The sequence below is a fragment of the Xiphophorus maculatus genome, chromosome 7 (genome assembly GCF_002775205.1).
Source record: "Xiphophorus maculatus strain JP 163 A chromosome 7, X_maculatus-5.0-male, whole genome shotgun sequence".
NCBI lineage: Eukaryota > Metazoa > Chordata > Actinopteri > Cyprinodontiformes > Poeciliidae > Xiphophorus > Xiphophorus maculatus.
In genome coordinates this window covers 18,346,888-18,370,409 of record NC_036449.1, presented here as the reverse complement: position 1 = coordinate 18,370,409, position 23,522 = coordinate 18,346,888, and the positions used below count along the sequence as shown (strand labels likewise).

The following is a 23,522-nucleotide window of genomic DNA, read 5'->3' as shown; positions in this document are numbered from 1 at the left end:
TCCTGAACAGCAACACAGGACAGCTACCCACGAGACTGTCTGGAGCACAGATGTCCCATTTCAGATGACACACTAAATCCCCAACCGTGTTCCAGTTACATGATTTCTTTTCTCCTGTGAGACCATGCGTTTTTCTGTTATATCAGAAAGACTTAACAGAAACATGTTTTGAAAACCTTGCAAAAGTCATTTTCAATAAATCAGAATATGCGTTGCAATAAGACTTGTTTGCATAACAACGTTTGAGTATTATTAAACGTACTTTTCGCTAAGTGCACATTTGTGTATTAAAAATCTTTTCCTTTTCTAATGGTGATGTAATATTGTTTAATAACATATAAAACAAGTTAGGTGAAAAAAACTAATTACTGTAAAAGAAATGAAGGCTTCAGTCTATCTGCAATAAATGTATATTATGTGTTGGCTTACTACAATAAATAACATAAACATTTCAGTAATGTAGCTCATGAAATGATTGTTGTAAACCGCTAACTATTTTACCAGATCTGGACAAGAAAGCAAGAGTGGCAGCAGATAAGCATGAAAATCATACCTTTACTTTATCAACTGAAAGTAAACATCACATGTTATAGATATATATTTATAGACTTGGAACCGCTCTTTGGAGAAGTATAGCTTCTTGTATTTGCATATTTATCCACCATGGTTTTCTTACATATACTGCCATTTTCAAATCCCCCAAAGGCAGTTCAGTAGTAAGCTGTTCAGTGAAGCTTTGTTCCTTCTTTCTGAGCATTTAATTGGTGGATTTATTACTGCACATATGAATGTTACCTAAATTGACAGTTGAATTTCCATTCAGCTTTAAAACAGATGGCCTTTGAATGTTTCATTGGTTATTTTTTCTCTCAGTTATTTTATGCTGCACAGTTTCACAAGCAGCAACAAACCACCCACATGTTTCATCATTTGTTGGAGGTTCTCTGTATGTAAAGTTATCTGGTCAAATAATTTGAAACTCATATCTGGTCTTTTTTCTGTATTTTCTGGATGCTTCTGAGGTTTGCTTAGGTTTTCTTTGTAGACTGCAAAGGTTTTTTTTCTTCATGCTTCAAGCTTTGAGTAATCTCTCTCATGTGTAAAAGCAGGTGCAAAGGTAGGCTATAGCTCTTGCAATTAATCTTTTGTCACCCGAACTTTTAATAAATATTTTACTTAGGAAGAATTTGCCGAGGTAGCATGTAAGGGAATGCGATATAATTCAATTCAGATTACTTTTATAGTACTAGTTTACAACAAATGTCACCTCAGTGCACCAAGAGATTCAACTCATAAACAGGGAAATACATAATCACTGTAGCCAATCATATCAAGAGAATATCACCATATCACGTTTGAATCAACATAAATTTTTGTTTTATGCAACTCACCATATGCAGCAAGATGAAAAACAATGTGACTGCAACTTATATGTGCAACATTTTATGAGTAATCAATTTTCTAAAGAAACCATTTTAATTTTGACCTAATTCTGGGTGAAGGACTAGGACAATCTTTGGGTGCAAAGCAGGAACATTTTTCAGTCATACGACAAGACAGAAAAAAAGTAAATATGCCATTCCCATTGTCCAGAAAAGGGAGACATCACTTTAAAAGATTGGAAGAAAGATTAAGTGCATGGATGCAGAATATAAAGAGATTAGGGGGAAACCAAGGATGTTGCATAGTCATGCATTTGATTTTCCTGTAGACTCAGTTTCATTGCAGTTCAATTTTATTCATCATTTGCTTTTCGTTGGATGTGCTTATGTTTCTACTATAAGCTTTCAAAAACAAATCCAACCTCATAGTTTTTAAATATAATACTTAAATGCCTCTTTAAATGTTGCCTTTACTGAATGAATACTATAATGCATCGCTCTTAAAGAGTTGAATGAAAATGACTAAAACTTCTATAATTATATCTATTTTTAGCTAGCAGTTTATAATCGCATCCCCTCAATCTCAGGCAAGTGACACCGTGTAACCTTTTCTATGTGACAACCATCACTGTAAAATCTGTTAAAGCAACACAGCACAATGTTAAAGACGTTGACTCATTTATGTAGTGCTGACAGCTTCAGGCTTACAGCTTTATTTCCTCTGCCTAACGGTCATTAACAGCTAACGCGTGGAGAGCGTCAGAAACGAAAGCAGGGATGAGTCACATGAGTTCAAGTAAAGAGAGTTGTACCAGAGATAAAAGTGACCTGTTTTAGATAAGCTGCTCTGGGAAATTTTTTGCCTCACATGCAGCAGTTTGCAAAGTTTTGCACAATCTGAGTTTTCAGAAACAACATTTGGAATATGAGAGCAACACAGTCAGAACATGAAGAACAGTTTATTTACACACATATACCATTTTATACAGAATAAATAGTGCTGGGAAAAAATTATAAAATAGAGTGTACAATGTTCACATATGAGTAACAGCCGATTAACATGAATGAAGACAGGATTGAAATGAATGAAGCTACTTGTTTGTTTTACACAGTAAACACACTAGTCAGAAATTGCACATGCTGATTAATTCTCTTTGGAATAAAAAAATACATCACATGCTTTACTTTCACCTTTTGTAATCTGATATATATTTTATATGACACAACAGGTAAAATTGGCTTAAAATCAACACAACTGAAATAAAATCAAAGCGCAAGCATATAAAAGTTCAATGTTTAATCAGCAGAGACAGAATGTCAGTGTGTTCACTTTTTATTATTCGCAAGAAAGTAAAATGATTACATGGCTAAATTGAACTATTTTGTGAAAAGTAAGGATGATAAATTCATATTTTCCGAGATTGCGAGATGCTATTGTTTGGATGCTGTTAGAGCACACTTTTCTTCATTCACACCGAGCTGCTACTGTGGGGAAAATAGATGTTTAATGTGTCAATGTTTTGTGTGTGTGTGTGTATGGGAGTGTGGAGGGGGGAGGTTAGTATATGTATTTCTAATAGTGCTATAGATATGGACTATATCAGAAACAGCCTAGTAATTCATGCAAACATGCAATAAAATCTAATCAAATAAGGCTATAAATTATGTGTGATAAGGGGGAATTAATCAGGGAATAAGTATTGAAGTTTTGAAGAAAAAGAAACATAAAAAGCTATTGCAAGTCAAGCATATAATTGAATGTTGTTAGTATTTAGAATGTGGACTTCTAAGAGCAAATTAATATAAACTTTTTGAGTCCCAGATTATGGTCTACTCACTCCAGACCATTACTACATTATTTTAGTAATGGTGGTAATTACTACAATAATTGCTACATTATTGTAGTAATGGTCTGACAACAAACATACTGACAGCATTGGTGAAAGACGAATTTTGAAACTTCTGAATACTCAATCGAGCACCATTGACCTGGTCCTCAGAATATGTACTGTATGACAGATGTGTTAAACTAAATGATGAGAAGAGTTTTTCGAGAGTCAGAACTGCTCAGAGAAAGCATCAGAAAGGTCTGGAAATAGCAGAAACAGTTTTGTTCTCTGTGAAAACACTAAGCAATGCATTCAAGCAGCATGGCCTCACTGCCCAAGCCTTCAATGCTGTATATATCTGTTTAAAATGTGCAGCAGAGCACTAGCACAAGCTAATGAAATGTTAGGAAACATATGCTAGATCAAATGAGAACAACATTTATCTTCTTGGATGTCATTACATACATTTGGTGGAGATATGGCAATAAATGTCCAACCAAAAACAACAACACTGAAGTTTGAAGAAAGGAACATCATGGTGTGGGGCTTTTTGCAGCATGTTGTACTGGCAGACTGTATCTGAAGGAAGGATTTGACTGAACATATTAGAAAGGAATCTGAAACGAGGCCAGATTTTTCAGAAAGATAGTGATCCTAACCACATAGCCAAGGAAACTCCCAGTTGTTGTCAGAGGAAGAAAATCAAGCTGAAAGATGGGCAGAATCACAAAACTTTATCTAACTAAAAATCTGTTGAAAGATCTCAAGATCAGGTGCGTGGCAGAAGATCCAAAAACCTTAAAGTTTTAAGGACATTTTGTGTGTAAGAATGAGTCAATCACGCCTGAACAATAAAAGCTGCTATCTCTCCATACAACACAGCCATTGAACCAAGTATTGAGCAAATTTTAGTAAGCACCTTCAATACTTCTCATCTACGCCACTCTCTAGACTTATATGTTTTTATTTATTTGTATTTATGGATTACATGGGTTGTTGCCAACATTTGATACAAATTTCATGTCAAACAGCCCTAAAAGAAATTTGTTCAGTTTGAAAAAAAATTCTACATGTTCAATACTTTCCCTGCTGTATAAATGTCATCCGAAACTGAGCAGACAAACAAGACCTAGACTAGAGTAAGAAATGAATCAAAAGGAAAGCATATCTTTTTTTCCCCCATAGGTGCAGTTTTATAATTTCATAATTATAGATATATTCATACAATATAAAAATATTAACAACCAGAGACTAAAACAGGCACTCTTGCGCGCACACACACATTGATTCACACAAGCACAATGGTGAACAAATCCTTGTAACTTCTCCCTTTCTGCTGGTTAGGCTTTGTAGGCAACATCAATTATCCTAATTATTCTATTAAGTCTAAGTAACCCCTGCTATGCATAATTTTGATTGGCTGTACCTTGTGTTAGACTTGTATAAAAATCCATTCATCCATCCATCCATCCATCCATTTTCTAACCCCCTTGTCCCTCGTGGGGTCGGGGGTGCTGGTGCCTATGTCCAGCTAACATTCCGGGCGAGAGGCAGGGTACATCCTGGACAGGTCGTCAGTCTATCCAGGGCAACACAGAGACAGACAGGACAAACAACTATGCACACACACTCACACCTAGGGAGAATTTAGAGCAGGGGTGTCAAACTCCAGTCCTCAAGGGCCGGTGTCCTGCAATTTTTAGATGTGCCACAGGTACAAAACACTGGAAAGAAATGGCTTAATTACCTCCTCCTTGTGTAGATCAGTTCTCCAGAGCCTTGCTAATGACCTAATTATTCTGTTCATGTGTGGTGCAGCAGAGGCACATCTAAAAGTTTCAGGACACCAGCTGGAGTTTGACACCTGTGATTTAGAGAGACCATTAACAGTCATGTTTTTGGACTGTGGAAGCAAAGCCAGAGTACCCAGAGAGAATCCACGCATGCACAGGTAAACTCCATGCAGAAAGAGCCCAGGCCAGGAATCAAACCCAGGACCTTCTTGCTGCAAGGCAACAGTGCTACCAACTGCACCACTGTGCAGCCCCATAAAAATATATAAAGTAATATAATGTTCCCCCTTTTCCATAAAACTGAATTCTTAAAACAGTCAACAAATGAATTGCTAAAATACGCATTACATACATATTTTTTGAAAGATTAAGGCCTAATTTTAGAAATTCTAGAGCACTTATTTAACACATTTTGAATAGTAGGCTACAATGACTTAATCAGACTTCACTGAACCTCATACACAGTAAAATGGGACAATTATGCTGTATAATGATTAATATCTGTGGGTTGCGTTAATGAATACAGCTCAGACAAGAGAATAACTTTGTTCACATAGCACATTAGCCTTTTACATGCTAAGTAGTTAGCGAAAATGTTACATATTGACCAAAGAACCATTCATAAAGTCAATACAGACAGGCCATGTTTTATTTATAATGTATTTATATATAGATAGGCTGAATTAAGTGAACCTTGTGAGGTTGTTGTTTTTATTTTCTACTAGTTTACCAATCCAGGTTCTTTTCAACCTGATTTTTGGTAGCCTTCATGATAGTCACTCTAACTCCTTGTTTGGGTTAAAAACATATTCCAGTATGCAGGATCAGAACTCTAATGCTTTATTTGCTCACAAACAAAAAAAAATTCCCAATGAAAAATAAATTTCCATCCTGAGCAGGCTATAATAAATACTCTTATATAGTTGACTGTTTACATTCTGAAAAGGCTTAGATACACTCATGTTATCTCTTCCAGTTGTAAATATACAGTATGACTATGTTCCCTTTCATAGAACCTTCAGCAAAATCTATCCAAGAGAGATGTTCTACCTGTGCAAAAACACTTCATATTTTCAGGGAAAATCTCTATGTGTCAGTAAACACTTAAGATGAGAAGATATTTCCGGAGATTGTCACTAAGCAATCTAACAACCCAGCAGCACTCTGATAGCAAAAAAACAAACAGAAAAAAACAACAGCACAAAAACACAACAATGTGCAACTTCAAGCTTTGGGCACTTCAAATGTTGAGGTAGCAAAAAAAATCACATTTAACATGACTTATGTCGCATGGCTCTTTCTATAAAAAGGAAAGTCAGTCGCCTAGATGTATTTGCAGAAACCTTCCACCGATGCCTCACTTTATACAAACCTTTGGCAACAAACACAAAATGTGCTTTCCTCCTGAAAAGTGAGTTCTGCCTTTTCCAGGATTATCTCATGACACCAGCGCCAGCACCAGTCATGATCTGCAGGGCAGCAAGCCAAACTAGTCTTTGATGTCTTTGATTGCAGACAGTTGAGATACAGTTTTCTTGACTCGCAGCGCAGTCAGTCGCGCAGCAGCATTGGCATACCAGCACTCTCTCATCAGTTTTCCCATCACACGCAGAGCCTGGTAAAATAACAAGACGACATTATTACAAAGGTGATCTGACATCTATCATAAAAACAGAAAGCATTACCTTCATCAACATAGACATGCCTAAATTAACTTAAAACAGTTAGCAAAAATATTCAGTAAATGATGCAACGTTGTCTCTGATTGAATTGTGAAAATTCAGTCTTAACCCATCTTTGAGCCAGCTTGTATTTTTTGACTCCAGCTGGGAATTGCAATTGAGTCCTTTCCACTTGTACCTTATGACAACTTCACCTCGCAGTAATATTAATGGACAATTCCAGAGTAAAATACTCATTCTCTGCTGTGGCAAATTACAGCCAGGCTGGGCCTGACAGAGCTCATTTAATTTTCTGGATTGGGTGCTAGTCTGTTATGTCTCAAAACTTCCTCCTCACTGGACAAATCGGCATATAAACGTTTTGCCTTCTCAGTTGAGTTTTGAGCTTGCAGGCTGTGTTACTTCTACTTTTGTCTTGAGTGACCATTGTGTTATGCACTGATCCCCAAATTTGTTGTTTACACATGATGTCATCAGCTGCACTCTAGCTTTTTTTAGAGCATTTCACATATGTCTTGTTTTTGAACAAGAAAATGATTGTAAACACCCGTATGACTACTGAGAAGAAAATGCTGCAAGAATCTCTTGATTGTCTGTTGAATTGTCGACTAGAGTGTTTTAAACATATTGATGGTCACCACTGCAATACATATTTGGTCTTACCTCACAACTCTGCCACTGATTGGGAATGTTTGGTCTGAGTTTCTGATCACATACAACTTTTTTCATGTCCTCAATGGATGGATCTGAAGGCACCATGTCATAGTAAGGCAGTTGAAAATCTTCATGAAGTCCTATGGTAATAAAAAACAAGAAAATTATGTAAATGGACAGGTACATAATCAGATAATTACATGTAATCTATAATATATTTCTGCTGCTACTCATACAAATGCCTGAGGCAAGGATAATGTGTGTGTGTGTGCGAGGAGAGTTATGTTTCAGATACCTCTTACAGAGCATCTTCTGGCTAATTCCCAGAACACCAGGCCAAGCGAATAGATGTCTGCTCTCTTAAATGACTCAAAGTTGTTCATGTTGATTGACTCATCCAGGATCTCTGGAGCCATGTACCTGCAGAGAACAAAGTCATTAGAGGCTAACAATGTGAAAAAGCAACACAAGCAGCACTAGCCTTGCACAGGTCATTTGCTTTATCACTTTGTGGATGTGGCTCCCTTTATTTAGACTAGATGAAATCAGAGCGTAAAATACTTTGGAGAATTTCTTCATATATATTTTTTAAAGAACTCATAGAAGTCAGCCCTGATTTAAGCCATTAAGCAATGTTAATGGCTTAAACATTGAGTGTGATGTTTAAGCCATTACATCAATGGTTAATGTAATGACTTAAACATATCTCTAGGTGGAGCCACAGTAGTAGTAAAATAGCCTGGGTCTGTTTTCCTACAAGAAATACTGCTGGGGGGTTTTAAAACTGTGGTTCTGCTATTCTTATCATTCTTGCCTGTCAGCTCTTTAACACTAAATACACAGGCTCTCAGAGTCTGTCTATTTAGCATTCACACTGAATAGACCTTTATTTCCACAAAATATAAAAGACTTTTTTTCTTTGATTGTTGTTTTTGTATGATGCCAGCAAACCATGCAAGCACTTTCCGATCACTTCAGTCTGATTTTAGGTCCTTGTTTTGCAGCTGTTAGCTGTTTTGCTCTAACCTCTTAGTTCCCACTCTGTGGTTAGACGGTACGTCTATGGTGTTTGTGCTGGAATCATGTTTAACAGCTAAGCCCAAATCTGCGATGACTGCCATTCCATTCCTCTTCACAAGGACATTTTTAGACTTTAGATCTCTGTGAGCGATCGCGGGTTTTCCTAGAAGCAAGACAGTAAAAATATGAGATTAGGAGAAGCTCAAATGTTTTTTTATGGACCAATGTGACATTAGAAATGATAATGTCTCTTCTTATAATAGCCTGTATTGAGTGGTAGGAGAAGTACTTATTAATGCTTACTAGCACCTTTGGGAAAAGATGTCAGTAATTGTGACCACCAGTAATTTTGCCAAAGAAATATAATAATAAAACTCAATTTTTTTCTCAATATCTGATTTCCTCCCAATGAATACATGTTCTCCAATTAAATTATAATTTTTAGTCATTTACAGAGCAAAATTATTCTACTGCAAGAAAAATGCATTTATTTTACACATCTTCACCGGTTCTGCCAAAAACATGTGGAAGGGGCAGCATGTTTCAAGAAACTAAAGCGTACATCTTCGAAGTAAATAACTGCCTTTTAAAGAAAGACAGAAAAACTCAGGAAATGAAAAAATGACTGCATCTGATGAACATTAAAGTAAATAGTTGGGTTATTTTCTATAAAAATATATTTTCACATTTAAATCAGTGGACAAAGTAGGTTCTATAACCTGCTGTGCCCACTGAGGGCTTCCTTGGACTTTTTTCATTTAATTTCTTTGAGATGAGAAAATAAATTCACATACAGAGAGTTAAGAAAAGCTGTACCTTGTGTGCCAATGATTTCCATATGAAGGTGTGCCAGTCCACTGGCTACAGACAAAGCCAAAACAACCATGCCCTCCACTGAGACTGTGTACCTGTTCAGGTAGTCATACAGGGAGCCATGCTCATGGTACTCTGACACCAACCAGAGCTGGGTCCATGAGCCATTATCTGCAGATAACAGCAAGGTACGCTGTGAAATGTCAACACACTCAGGCCACATGTATGAATTGTTCTTGTCATAAACTTGTTAATCTGATACCTTTGTTATCAGCAGCAATGAAGCCAAGAATATTTTCATGCCTGAGCATGATAGTTTGATAAATTTCTGCTTCCCGGAACCAGGACCTCTCGTCCCGGGAGGAGAAGATCTTGACAGCTACATCCTCCCCCCGCCACTTGCCACGCCAGACCTCACCAAAGCGACCTTTCCCAATGGTCTCCTGCAGAACGATGGTCCGAGCTATAGTCCTCTGGACCAGCAGTGGTAGACCTGAAACAGGAAGCTCATATGATTCAAACTGTAATATTTTGCATACCTTAGAAACCCTGAGTAAGCTTGTTGAACCCAATTACATTTTGACATGTTGCAGCTACAAAACATTTGTATATTTTAGTGGGATTTTATGTGACAGACCAACACAAAGTACTGTGTTGGTCTATGAATGATGAATGGGTAAATGATGAATGGGTTTAAAACCTGAATGTAGGCCATGAAACAGACATGTCAAGCAAAAAGTTATGAAGTTTAGAGAAGGATTCAGTTATAAAACTATATCCTGAGCTATGAACACCTTACAGAGCACTGTTCAATCCATTGCTTGCACCGGAAAGGCTACGCCATAAACACCAACCATCTGAGGTGTGGCCATCCACCTCAAGAACAGCAATTAATGAAAGAAGCAGCCAAGAAAGACACAATATGTCTGGAAGAGCTTCAGCGGTCCACAGCTAATGTGGGAGTATCTTTAAGCACAATAATTACTGGTTGCACACTTCTGGTCTTGATGGAAGAACAGCAAGAAGAAAGCCATTGGTGACAAGATAAGCATAAGAAGTTCCATCGTTGCTTTGTTACAAGTTATGATGGAGATACAAGAAGCTATGGCTACATGGCAGCATCTTGCTGAGGGGACTTTTTTCTTCAGTTAGTACAATATGCTTGACAAAGTTAATGAAAGTCAGATTAAGCTAAATATGAGAAAGAGTTGAATTGATTTTATTTGAATTGGACAGTGCATATTAATAAATGAACAATATTGTTGTAATTACATTGGATTTAGCAATATGCTAATTTCCATCCTTAGTCCCATAAAATATTTTGCTAAAAATCATAGAAGACTTAATACTGGAGTGAAGGCTTGTCTTTCAGCTGGACTGTAACACTAAACATACAGTCAGATCTAAAATGTAATAGTTTAGATCAAAGTATGCATGTCTTCAAACAGACAATATTTTCAAGTTAATGTTAATGGAGGCTCTTTATCCAATCAGACTGAACCTGGGCTTTTTTGGAATAAAAATAGCAAAATGTTTGGTCTCAAAATGGTAGATATATACACAAAAATCTGTAATTCAATATAAAGGCATGTCACATTTATAAAATTCTTTTACAGACATTTAGTTGCAAAATAATTCAAAAACCTTCTCTCCTTTTTCCACATGCTTCACAAATATACAGTAATTTGTGTTGCTCTATCATATAAAATATGCATATAATATGAAACAAAACACACTTAAATTTGTAATTGCAATATGAAAACAACAAGAAATCTCAGGCTGTATGGATACATTTGGCAAGATACTGTAAGAGCCTCATTGAGAACTAATAGGACTCCTCTCACCTGACCCTGAGCCAGATGTGCTCATGTCATAAATCAGATCTTTGAGGCATTTATCAGGAGACATAAGCATCTGATCATCCAGGGGCTCCTCGGGGTCTTGCTTATGGGCTCGGCCGTAGGCACAATGGTGTCCCTGCACGACACACACCCCCAGCAGGATCCCCACACACAGCAAGCAGGAGGGCACCAGGATCACCACTATGAGCTGCAGTCTGCTCCAGCCCGGCTCCTCTGAAGGCCTCTCTGATGGTGCACACATACGTAACAACATTCTCAGCATTATTAGCATTTTACTGCATCCTTAAAGGCTTTAGTTTCGGAAGAAAAACAACAAACAAGCTTTTAAGAGGATTTGCGTCTAAGATTCTTGTCTCTTTGCTCCCCCTGGTGGCGTTTTCTCTAAATGGCAGGCGTGTGGCACTCAACAAAGCAGCATATTATCAGCAGCTGTTGCCAACATTTGCTCCCTGATTGAAATACTAAGAGTTGAAAAGGCACGTGCTTTGCAAATTGAAGACACTGCTGCACAAATACTAACAGATGTCGCAAATTTTAAAGGTGGAAACTCATTTTGCAAATGCACCGCTCCAGATGCCAAATCCCTGTTTTCCCTGAGAACCAGAACATTTAATCAATGCCCATGAATGCTATTAATCAAAAGTAATGAAGAGGCTTTTAGCAAATATAATCTTTGCTCTGCAGAACGTAAAATATATTTTATTTCTTAAAATCAAAATATCTCTCCCAAATTAAAGTTTTTGATGTATACTGATTAAAAGCAGGTGCGCTTGTCATAAAATTGCAGGTTTGGCAGGACAAAGTAATTTGACACCTCAGTCTGTGACCTTCATTGTGTCTGTGGGAGGCTAGAGGAAACCTGGACACCATCAAAAATAGCAGAGCAAGTGGGTGCTGAGATAATATGAGATCTACAGACATGAAAATGAGGTACATGCTGTGCATCACCATGCAAAAGTGTTCAAACCCCTTTAGCATTCTCACATTTTGTCACATTATAACAACAAACTTTAGTGTCTCTGATATAAACCATTTAATTATGTGTTCCAGCTGCATGTTAACGGTTGTCATTTTGGAAGGTAACTTCACCCTCACTTCAAGTCTTTTGCAACCTCTAATACGTTTTCTTCAAGACTTGCCCTGTATTTAGCTACATCTATTAGCAATTTACCTGTACCTGCAGAAAATAACATCCACACAGCATGATGCAGCCACTACCATGTCTATGTGTTCAGTGTAATGTGCTGTGTTACTGTTCCACCCAACATGGTGTTTAGAGAAATATAATCCAAAATATGTTAAATCTCATTTGTATGTATGTTTCCTATATTTTTTACATGGCTGAATACCAATCCATGCCACATTATTCAGTTTTCCATTCAAAAATGCACAATTACACACTGCTTTGTCTTTATATATAATGGCCCCAAATTTATTTAGATTTATTCATAAATCTAAATGTATGTAACCCAAACAACATTTGAAAAAGTCATTTTGCAAGGTGCTGAAATAGTACAACAGAGTAAAAGTCTTTTGAGTTGGGATATTAACACATGCATATGCTATGATTTAAATATAATTAAAATTTATCATAAATCTTAGGAAAGTGTTTTCGTTTTTCCTGAGATGGACTCACCAGCTGATCCTCAAGCATTCATTATGTACAAATCAACAATTTGTGAACTTAACCACAGTTTCCTAAGATCTCTTTAGCCTTTTCCCCATTTCATATCCTGCCAACTGAGGCTCCAAGTGAAGATCATCAGATATGATGCAAAACAAGACCTCACTCTCTTCTGTCCCACTGGCTTTAGACCTTAAGATGAAGTATGTGTCTAAGCTGCTTGAAAATTATGCTCAACGGGCTTGAAAATGAACAAAAGAAGAAATGTATAGCCAGATTTAAAATGTTTTTCATTTCAAGAGAGGCTACACATGATGTTAGCACATACTGCTATTTAACAGGACAATGAAACCCATTGATTTTGTTGTCCTCATTCACAGTCAACACCATCAACCCCTGAGGGTCTTGACCCCCATGACCTTATGCACCCACTGAAATGCAGATGCATCTTGCACAGTAAATCTGCTGCATTTTACTGAGATGGTAGAAAATCTACCCCTCACTTACTTTACTTTAGTTTGAGTCCTTTTTGTCAAAACTAATATTTTTTATTTCTAGAGTGGTCACAAATTAGTATTTTTTAATTAAATATTATTAAATTGACCTAAAAAGGCATCCCAAAGTTAAAGACTTCTTACAAACACTATTTTCACCCAGAGCAACGGGATTCTGTTTCTGTATAGTTTACTTTCATCTAACATGTAAAGATATGTTTTTAGACTTTGTGCATTTGTAGTTAGTGAACTCTGTTCTTTCTCTAAAAAAGTGTTACCTACTAATTACAGAAGGGGCGCGTAGATGTTTTGAATGGAATAAATAGAGCACATGTTGTAGAAGATAACCGTTTTGCTGAATTACAATGCCGTACAAAGGTTTTGTCTTCAGGAATTTAGACTTTCTTGTAATGTTTAAAAGTATTTTGTAATTTTTTTCTAAATCTAATGGATTCTTAATCAACAATTATTTAGCTTTTGTGAAAGTTTTGCTTTGGACTTTAGTTCATTTTTCATTCCTTTGTTCACTAAGCTTCTTATTGCTGATCTTTGAATCATTTAGCCATGAACAAGCTGCTAAACTCAAGGAATGGGCATGTGTTGTGTCTCTACGTACAATAAAGGCAACTTTACAAACAAGTGATAAAATGGATATTTTGGTATTTGACATGATTTGTTCCCATTTTTTTTTGGTTGGCTATGTTAGGAACACAAACAAATACAAATGACAGGCAGAAAATTGTTTTTTTAGTACCTAAAAAGGCTCTAAAAACAGAATTTTTAGAAAAAATGTATACTCCTTGAACATTTCCACATTTTGTCCCAATTTATTCACAAATCTAAATGTATTTTACTGGGAATTTGTGTTACAGGAGAATACAAAGCAATGCATAATTGTGAATTGGAATAATAAAAATCTGTTTTGAGTCAACATTGGTTGAGTCACCTTTCACTGTAAATGCAACTGTAAGTCTTTATGTCTCTATCAGCTTTGCACCTTTAGATAATAACATTTGTGCCCAGTCATTCAAACTGAATTGACAGTTTCTAAACATCAATTTTCAAGTCTTTCCAAATATTGTCAATTGGATTTAGGTTTGACTGAGTGATAAACACATATATAGTATATGCTTTGATGTAAACCATCCTATTGTAGCGCTCTGGCTGTTCAAAGTCATAATCTTGCTCTAATGTGAACCACCAGGCCTGACTCAAATCCTGCAAGCTTTTATTCCCCAGGATTTTTCTGTATTTAGCTCTGTTCGTGTTTCCCAAAACTACAACCAGTTTCCTGGCTCCTGCTGAAGAAAAGTATCCCCAAAGCATGATGCCGCCATGTTTCATGGGGATTGTGTGCTCAGGGTGATGTGCAGAACTTTTCCATTATTAACTTTTCTGTTAAGATCTGATTTATTGTCTATTTTTTGATGCTGTATTTTCTGACAAACCTCAGAGGCTTTCGCAGAGCTGTGTTTATGATGAGAATAAATCACACAGAGGTTGGTCGCAGAGTAAGGGAAGTTTAATATAAAACTCTGTGGTTATAAATGCGAAAAAGTTCAAAGGGGGTGTGAATACTTTTGCAAGCCAGAGTTTATTTGTAAATACATGTGTGCTGACAACGGAACAAATCTGTTTTAAGTTATCTATGACTTGTGGATTTTTGCATGAAGTAGCAGTGAAGTTGAGCTGACTGGTTATACGTAAAGCAAACAGCGAATAGACTGACACAGTATAAAGTGAACCTTCCAGAGTTTTCCATTGAACTCCAGAGGTGTGAAAAAAGCCTCCCTGGTGCTTTGGGCCATTTTCTACCCAGCACAGAGGCTCTCTGAACAACATGCCTGACAAAGTATTTATTTATAAATCAGGGGAGGGCCGTCGCATAACCTCTGCCAGCTTTGTTATGTCACAGGATCTAGGCGGATCAGCATCCACCTCGTCTGGCTGGGACCAGAATGAGTGGGAAATCCCTCACAGATTGGACTGTTGTTTCTGTTGACTGAATAAAATTACTGAGACTAACAGACGGAGGAGATGATGGGTTTTATGCTTTAGTCTATTTGCCAAGAAAATTGTCATCGGACACAGATTAGATGAAAATGACCTAAAAGACAACAGATCCAAAAGTGATAGAGTAGAAAAGCATATTTCTGGTTATACCTCGGTGCAGGTGCAGGGTCTCATTGTTGCAGAAGTCGGTGAAGCAACAGTTCCTCTTGGAGACGTTTTTGGAGCTGTAGCAGAAAAGTTGACCCTTCATCTGGGAGGGGGAGATGCAGGATTTGACCGTCTCCTCCTTCCCGTCAATCAGCATCACAGAGTTCCAGCAGGCTCCGTCTGCGGCCGTCTCACAGGTGTAGTTGGCGCACAGGGGGCACACGCACTTCAGACCTGAAGCACAAAAAATCAGATCATGTTTATGACTTCTTTTTTTTTCCCCCATCCACTGGCTAATTCATCAATGTGTGGAGAAAAAGCACCTAGACAAAACAGTTTTACTCTAGACTCTAGACGCGGCTCCTGCTGTTACATAAGAAAATCTGAGCTCTTAAATGGCAGGAGGTGGAGGAACCAGAGTAATGCCTCTTAGATTAACACCCACATAATCTTGTGTTCTACTTGCAGCTGTCATGCTTTATTTGATAAGCTGCTGAATGACTGATGAGCGAGATGGCCCGCGACAAAAAACCTGGGAAATAAATGGATGAATGTTGCACAGTATCAAACGAAACCAGTCAGAAGGTAGTTCCAATTACACGAATGGGTAAAATACTTGTGTAATTAAATAATTCACACATTTGGATATTTGAAAGTAAAATCACTGAAACACACATTTTGTAAATAAATGCATTTTTGAAAAATGACATTTACAAATTTATATTTTTATTCAAAGAACACTTTAGAAAAGTTAGAATTAAAAACTGACAGTGAACAAATAAAGAAAGGAAATAATCTCTGTGAAAAAGATGGAAAAGGACTCCTGACATCCGTCCTTAACAAGATTCTAAATGCTGTGGCTTGTTTACATTTATGTTAAGCTAAGATCACAGGAGGTGAGGCACCTTTTAAAGGTTCATAAAACCCATTACTTCTCAAACCATTTTTCCAGAATCAGCTGTGTCGAAACTATTTTGTATAATTTTAAAAATGTGAGAAAACCACGTCTTCTTTGATATTCTCTGTCTACTTTTTCTTTTCTTTCATTTTAAGAAGGGCATGGTAAAAGGAATGAAGGTGGCCGGGTTGAAGTTAGCAAGACCATCAAAACTGTAGCAGAAAATTGCTGGCTAGATCGAGAGGAACACCATTTAAATTTACTGTTTGACTGTAACCCTGAGGTGGATTAATCACTCTGAGGTGTTTCTCTGTGTGCAAACCGTTAAGGCAAGAATTACAAGAAGGAAGCCTTTCATGTCTCTATCAGAACAAAATTTGGTTTCTGCTACAAAAGAACATCATAAAAGCCCGGTGCACTTGGAAACAAGTTCACTCAACTAATAATATGAAATAGATCTTAAACAACGGTGTACAACAAAGGAGCTGAATGAGAACACAAGAAAGTACTAAGTGATGAAAAGAGAACACCTACAACAGGCAGTGTGGTTTGCATTGCAGAACAAGTTCCCTTCAAAACTACAACTTTATTTCCTTTTCTAAACCAAATTATTCTCTACTGAAGAGTCATGCAGTTGTCATGCTTCACAGTAAGGAAGTCGAGAATCAAATTCCAGTCAGGGCCTGCAAACATGGAGTTTGCATGTTTTCCTTGAGTATGCCTGAGTTCCCTCCACAACCAAATCCTCACATGCATGTTTGGTATTTTGTCTCTAAATTGCCCTTGGGTGTGAGTTTGTTTCTATGTTGCCCGCGATGGAAAGTAGTTCTGCCCAGAGTGTTCCCCTGCATCTTGACCCCCTGCTACCTTGTAAGGATCCCAGTGACATGTGGAACAACTCGTACCCTTTAAACCTGAATTCCTGAATAGCTTATGAAAAACGCAAACACTACATTTCCCCCGTAAAATACTCCAAACGCTCTTAGTTTTATATAAGTAGTCACAGAAATGTGCACCTTTCAAAACGATTTCACCTTTGCCTCGTTTTTTCAATTTTCAGAGAGGGACGGTCAAGACAAAAGTCTTGAGGATCATCAAGACGCTTTTAGGCAAATGTGAGACTTCAATCATCAGAACTGAAATGACGTGATTCAAAATGAGACACGCAGTGATTTAGATGTTGCTATGGGTTCTTTTCTGATCATCTTTTGTGGTCACCCTCATTCCTGGTTGAATTTCTTCAGATGGCCACAACGTGTTACTTTTTGAGATCATTTAGCCAACTTCACATTGTCAGTCAAGTTTTATTTAAATTACACCAAAAAAAAGTTTGAAGCATTTAAATGTGATAAAAGAAGACAAAAACAAAAAAAAATCCAGAAGGCAGAAAATGCTTTGTCTTTCAGCACTGTAAATACTTCGAGTTGCTTAGTAACAAGCTCCTCAAGAACATTCATTTCTTCAGCTATCTTTCTGTAATTGAAAAACAGTTACTCTTTAAAATCACAGAGACTTTGTATTTTTTGCTCTTGACTTTTGGCAGACGGGTCACATAAATCTAGTGTTTACGACTAGACAAGTCTACTCCTATACCTTGGACTTAAATATACCGTATACCATTCTCTGTGGTTTCTCTGGTTACAGTGTAAAACTTTAGACACTCCAATATCTTTTTAAGAAAACGTTGTGTGTAAAATTTATGTGATGCTTGTGTTTTGAACTATAGCTTTACTTAAACAGTCACCACAGCCTGACTGAACCTCAGACAGTATAATATGATAATAACAAAGTTGAGCTCCAGCACAACTCCCATCTTATTTTCATTCCTAAATTCTTCTCTGGTCTGCATTTCCCACACTTTCCTTCGGAGTGTCTATACGACTCGTCTTTTTTGGATTTTTTTGTTTTATTTTTGAGTCAGAGCAGATTTGTTGTTCCTTTTATCTCCAAAGATAGAGCTAAAACAAGCAAAACAAATTATTGAGGAAGTCAGATTCAGCTAAACAAGACAGAGGTGCCTGAGTCATTTTGGGCCTTGAAAGTGTTAACATGGAGTGTTTGTTGATTGTGGACACAGTCCACACCGTAGAATATCATCACTGATTCTAAATACGCATCCCTGTTCTCTTAAAATAGACATTCTGGTTTTCCAGCGCCTTTGCTGGAATGTGCATGTGCTTCTTTTTTTATGTCCATTTGATCTTTTTTGTTTTCTGTTCCCTCATGTTGAGAGAAAATATTTGCAAAAAACATTGCTGAAAGACTTTTTCTTTTTCTTTTTTTCTTCAGGGAAACTACAGCATTTTCATAAAGAGGAGTCAAAGATTCATTGATTTGCAAGAAACACCTTGTTTGTCTTAGTGACAACCTAAACTATATTTTGACCCAAATGACAAAAAGGAGTGAATACGGCCAGCGGCTGAAGTAGTGAGAACGCGAGAACTACTTTCAAACACAAAGAAAACTGAGAAGCGTGGGAGAAAACAAACCAAAACATTGAAAATCATAGTGTGGAAACAAAAAAAATCTACAAAAAAGTTAAAGAATAAACAAAATCTATTCGATTGTTATATTCTTAAAACTCACACAGCTTTATGAATGCCCATTAAAACAGCCAGGCTCTGCCATATTTGGATGATGACGTAGCGACAGAGTAGTCAGAGAACATCTTGTTTTTAACTAAAAAGGCCTTTTTTAACAGGATCATGTCAAATGAGTGTGCAGCTCTATATTGGCAAAACAGAAATAGGATGGAGTGTGAGCTTCTTCTGGGCAGGACACTCAGATTCGTTTTGTAAACGTATTTCTCCAAAATCACCTACAATAATCTCTTTGCTGGAAACTATTTTTGCCTTAGCATTATGAAACAATTATAATCTTATATTTAAGGTAAGGAACCATCCAAAGCTGATGAAAAGGTACGTAAACGTTGAGAGGTTTTCCAGGTGAAAAACTGTTTTCTTCACAATTCTCTTTTCTTGTGTTCTCACTGCTCAAAATGTATGCCGATGTCCACAGGTCAAGCAAAATAAATAATTCCTCTCTCCAAATGATATTTCTGCATGCTAAGGGATGATAATTAACTTCAACTGGAACAGGATTTGCTCCAAGTATGTGTCGAATTAAGGAGAAGGGGGTTCATGTGCAGCATTAGCTACTCTGGACTTTTAGGTGCCGGGCACTTTGTGGAAAAACAAACTGCAGCAGGCGTATAGAATTTGAGAGGCATAACAGACAGCATAACATTTTGACAACTAGTGAGTAAATCTCAACCTTATGTGGAGAAAAGTGACTTTCACAAACACTGCATGGTACACGAAAAATAAAATAGGCTATTCTGGTCATGTAGTTGCAATGAGGGATGCTCTGACGCGTCTGTCCACATCTGAGTGACAACAATAATTCTACCCGAATGCTGTCAAAATTTAACTATTTCAAATTCCAGTTTTCTTTTTGTTGTTTTTTTTTTAAACAAGCAGTTATTCTCCACTGTGGTTAATTACAGGCAGACTGGGTAAGCCACAGAACAGTTCAAATCTCTCCATAGAGTGCCAGTTTGTTAAGTCTCCTTGTTAGCACAATATTTCTCCTGACTTCTTCCTCCTCAACAATAAATAGCCATATAAATCTTTACCTTGTGAATTTGTAGACCTTGCTGCTATCACTACTTTTTGTGGGTTGGCTTTTGGGTTTTAACTGCAATTTCGGCTGTCTTGAGCTCATTCTGTTTTTCTCTAGTTGTGTCATAGAAACAAATATACCATTAGTGACAAGTAAGGAAAAGTTATAAAAATCCTATCTGTCATTTAAAAGCCTTCTAATGCAGCTTCTATTAGAAGCAACACTACTAGATGCTTGCTCAACAAATATTTTTTCTGACATTAGGAGGCATTTGTATTCTGTTGGAAGTTCATTCTCGCTTGTTTTTCATCAGATCACACTATGACGGTGGTGACATCTGAACTCTGGTGAGACTGAAGCTACAGATTATTCTCATCAATTAATTTGGTGATATTCAAATAAATGCTCCACTGATGCTTTGTTCAAACAGCTGACCAAACCAAAATATAGTGCCAGTCACATGTATTGGCAGACAAGGAAAACGTACTTTCACTGTAGTGGCAAAATCTCACAGCTAACAACCTTTAATTTGAGCACATTTATTAATTTAGGTAACATCCAATGTTAGGGAGTTATTATTTTTAACAAAGCCATCCGTGCCACAGTCATTGCTACCCCTGAGTCAATATGTTGAAGACGATTGTGTGCCTGATAAACCATTTCTGTGTTTGTGGATCATTAGCCTTGTTAATCACCCTATTATAGCCCTTAATATGTGCAGTACAATAACAATTTATAGGAGTTTAAGCAGAGACAGGATAGCTGTCTTGCTTGACACAGTTCAAGCTGCTCAAATTCTCTTGCATTATGTATCTAATTGCAGATAGGTAGCTGTTTTCTTGTTGCTGTTTTCTGTTTTGAAGAGCATGTGGCATGTGAAACGAAGTGAAAAAGAAAAAAAGTAACGAACCTCTTAGAAGATCTTCAAAACTCTGATAAACTTCCAAAATCTTTAATCAAAAAAGATTAATTTACATTTATTTTTGACGGGATTGTTAGGTTTGCCAATAGTCACTGTTTAAAAAAACAAAACTTCACGTTGCCCTGAATAAATGCATTCAAATTACAGGCTGAGTTGACAATTTGTGTTTCAGGTTGTGCAATAAAAACTGCATTTAAGTTTGTTTTTTCACTGTAAGTTATGTTTTTTATCATTATAAATGCATAATCCCACATCAACAAATATAAAAGGACCATAAATAAATGCATTTTTCTTTAATTAGTTTCTTAGTGATGGATGATAAAATCCCTCAGGTCTGATAAAGACATCATACACTATTGCACAATCAGCAGTAATCTGTCACAGAAAACTAGGTAAAAGTTTGCAGGAATACGCTTTAATCAGTCACGCCTTCCACTTGCATTAACAAGGTTGAGGTTTTCCCGAAGACATTGTAATTTATCAAGTACACGATATATGACGCTACTTGTGCCGACAGGGAAAGGATATTAAACAATCAAATGACATACTGGCTTTCCTCACACACGCACAGACAATACAATATTTGCTTTGAGGAGCTACATAAACCTAGTTGTATGTGGGGAAAGGTTGAAGAAAAGCTTAATTATAAAAGTGTAACTAAATGTCTTTGTTTTCTTAGTTTCAAAGCTTTTTCTGACAGGGAGAAAAACAGCTTAGGGTTAGTGGTGTGCACGTATGAAGTGTACTGCACAGACCAATTGATGATGTATAATTGCGTCTGAGATTTACAAAATCATCCCATTTACAGTAACCCAAACTTTATAGAGCCATTTAAAAAAAAACATGAGACGACAAAACTATTTCTGTGTTTGATGCACACGGAGACAAGCAGCCTACCTGCGGTCAGCTGGGCGACGCACAACAAGATCAACGCCACCTGAAAGCTCTGCTCCCCGGCAGCAGTCATGGCAAGAGGCGCATTTGCTCCCCCTCCTGAGCGCACCGTCTCCACAGGCAGCTACTCTACAGAAAACACCAGGATACACATCGTGTTTTTGTTTTGTTTCTTTTAAACGGGAAAGTCCGTGCACTCTCCGCGACCCGCCACGGTGAAACCGATCTGGGAGGAAACTGCAAAGCGCTGCTTGCTCCGCCTCTGCTGACCGGGATTTATAAGGATTAGCGTCGCAGACCTCCGATCCAGACATGTGAATGGAGCAGAGTGAAAGTGTGCAGCGACATCCATTTAACTGCAGCAAGTCCACCTCCACCTCCTGTCACTGCCTGCCTGATGAATATGGAAATTACCTCCAGCCTGCACGCACAGTAAATATAATCAAATGAATCTGCATCAACGCCGAGGGCTTAAAAACAGATGGAAAAAAGTAACATTTGATGATTATTATGTAATCATTAAACGATTTTAATGGCTTAATTGTTTTCTAACTAAGACACATCGAGAGTGATCTGAAAAGGCTTTGTTTTTACATCTGCACAAATAGAGAAGATTATAAATGAGCAATCCCTTAAAATCTGCACCTAATGTGAAAATGACTTGTGTAATATTTTTGTTAAATATGTTTTACTTCAATAACCACCCAAATAATGAATAAATAAAACACAAACAACTCAGTATAAGATGACAGGAGGTCAGTTTTAGTTTAGTTTTGGCCCACCTTTCTTTGCACTGTTCAAGGACTTGCCACAGCATCAGATTTAAATCCAGGCTTTGACTAGGTCACTCCAAAATCTTAGTCCCTATTTTTGCTTCATTCAGAAATGACTTTACTGGCGTGCCTCGGGTTATTGTCTTGAACCCCAACCAAAATGCACTTCAACTTAACATAAAAAAAAACTGAAAGATTTTCCTTCCTGGTTTCCTGGAAGAGACCAGATTTCATTGTTTCATCAACTCTAGCAAGCAATCCAGATCCTGAAGAAACCAGAAACCAGACTCAGACCATCACACCACCACCACCATGTTTGACTGTTAGTATGTTCTTTTTCTCAAATTGTGTGTGAGTTTTAAACCATGCATACCCAATGAAACAGTTCCACTTTTGTGTCCACTCATCGCACATAATATTTTTCCAACGGTCTTGGGGATCAAGATGTTTTCTGGTAAATGTGATCTACACTGTTGTGTCCTCTTTTTTGGTGATGTTTATGAGAAAACTCTGTTCCATTTCTTCCAAGGCCAAGGTCTAAAATACATTGAAACTCTCTCATAGTTGTCATGTTGAGTCATGAATACACACCTTTACTGAGGCAAGCCCGTCTTGCTGTGCTTTAGATCTTTGTTGTCTTCTTGGTTGAGAAGTTGATGGAGGAACTGCTGGAATCATGGCAGGCCATCTGTTCTTGGATTTAGATCTCACCATTGTTGCTTTTTGAGATCTTTTAACCTACTTCATCATGTCAGGCAGGTTCAGGTTCTTCATTCTACAGGTCTGGCATTAGGAGGAAAAGGTCGTGGCTCATAAAATTTAATTAAACTTTCCAAATAAATTATCACCTTTTTGTTTTTTATAGCAATATATAATAAAAATACATTACAAACAATAAAAAATATTTTTTTTCTATTTAATTGAAATAACTTTGGAAAAAGAAATGAAATTTTTTTATGTGGTTCATTTCCACTGGTTCATGTTTCTTTGTTCTCTTTTGTTACAGTAAATTAAGATTTCAGAAAATTTTTCAAATGTTTTCTTGTCTTCTGATCTCTTCATGTTTGGTGATTTTCTCAAATTCATAACTCTTTTTCTTCA

At 37.1% G+C, this 23,522-nt stretch overlaps 1 protein-coding gene across 1 annotated transcript; it reads right to left on the bottom strand.

Moving 5' to 3' along the window:
* Nucleotides 1-5,224: 5,224 nt before the first annotated feature.
* acvr1c (activin A receptor type 1C) lies at nucleotides 5,225-22,084 on the bottom strand. Its single transcript, XM_014471121.2, has 9 exons — nucleotides 21,652-22,084; nucleotides 15,317-15,547; nucleotides 11,018-11,260; nucleotides 9,436-9,666; nucleotides 9,177-9,344; nucleotides 8,367-8,523; nucleotides 7,636-7,760; nucleotides 7,350-7,480; nucleotides 5,225-6,619 (listed from the first exon to the last, which is right to left on the bottom strand). Exons 1-9 carry the CDS (start codon nucleotides 21,719-21,721, stop codon nucleotides 6,494-6,496), a joined length of 1,482 nt encoding a protein of 493 aa, XP_014326607.1. The 5' UTR covers nucleotides 21,722-22,084; the 3' UTR covers nucleotides 5,225-6,493.
* Nucleotides 22,085-23,522: the final 1,438 nt, after the last annotated feature.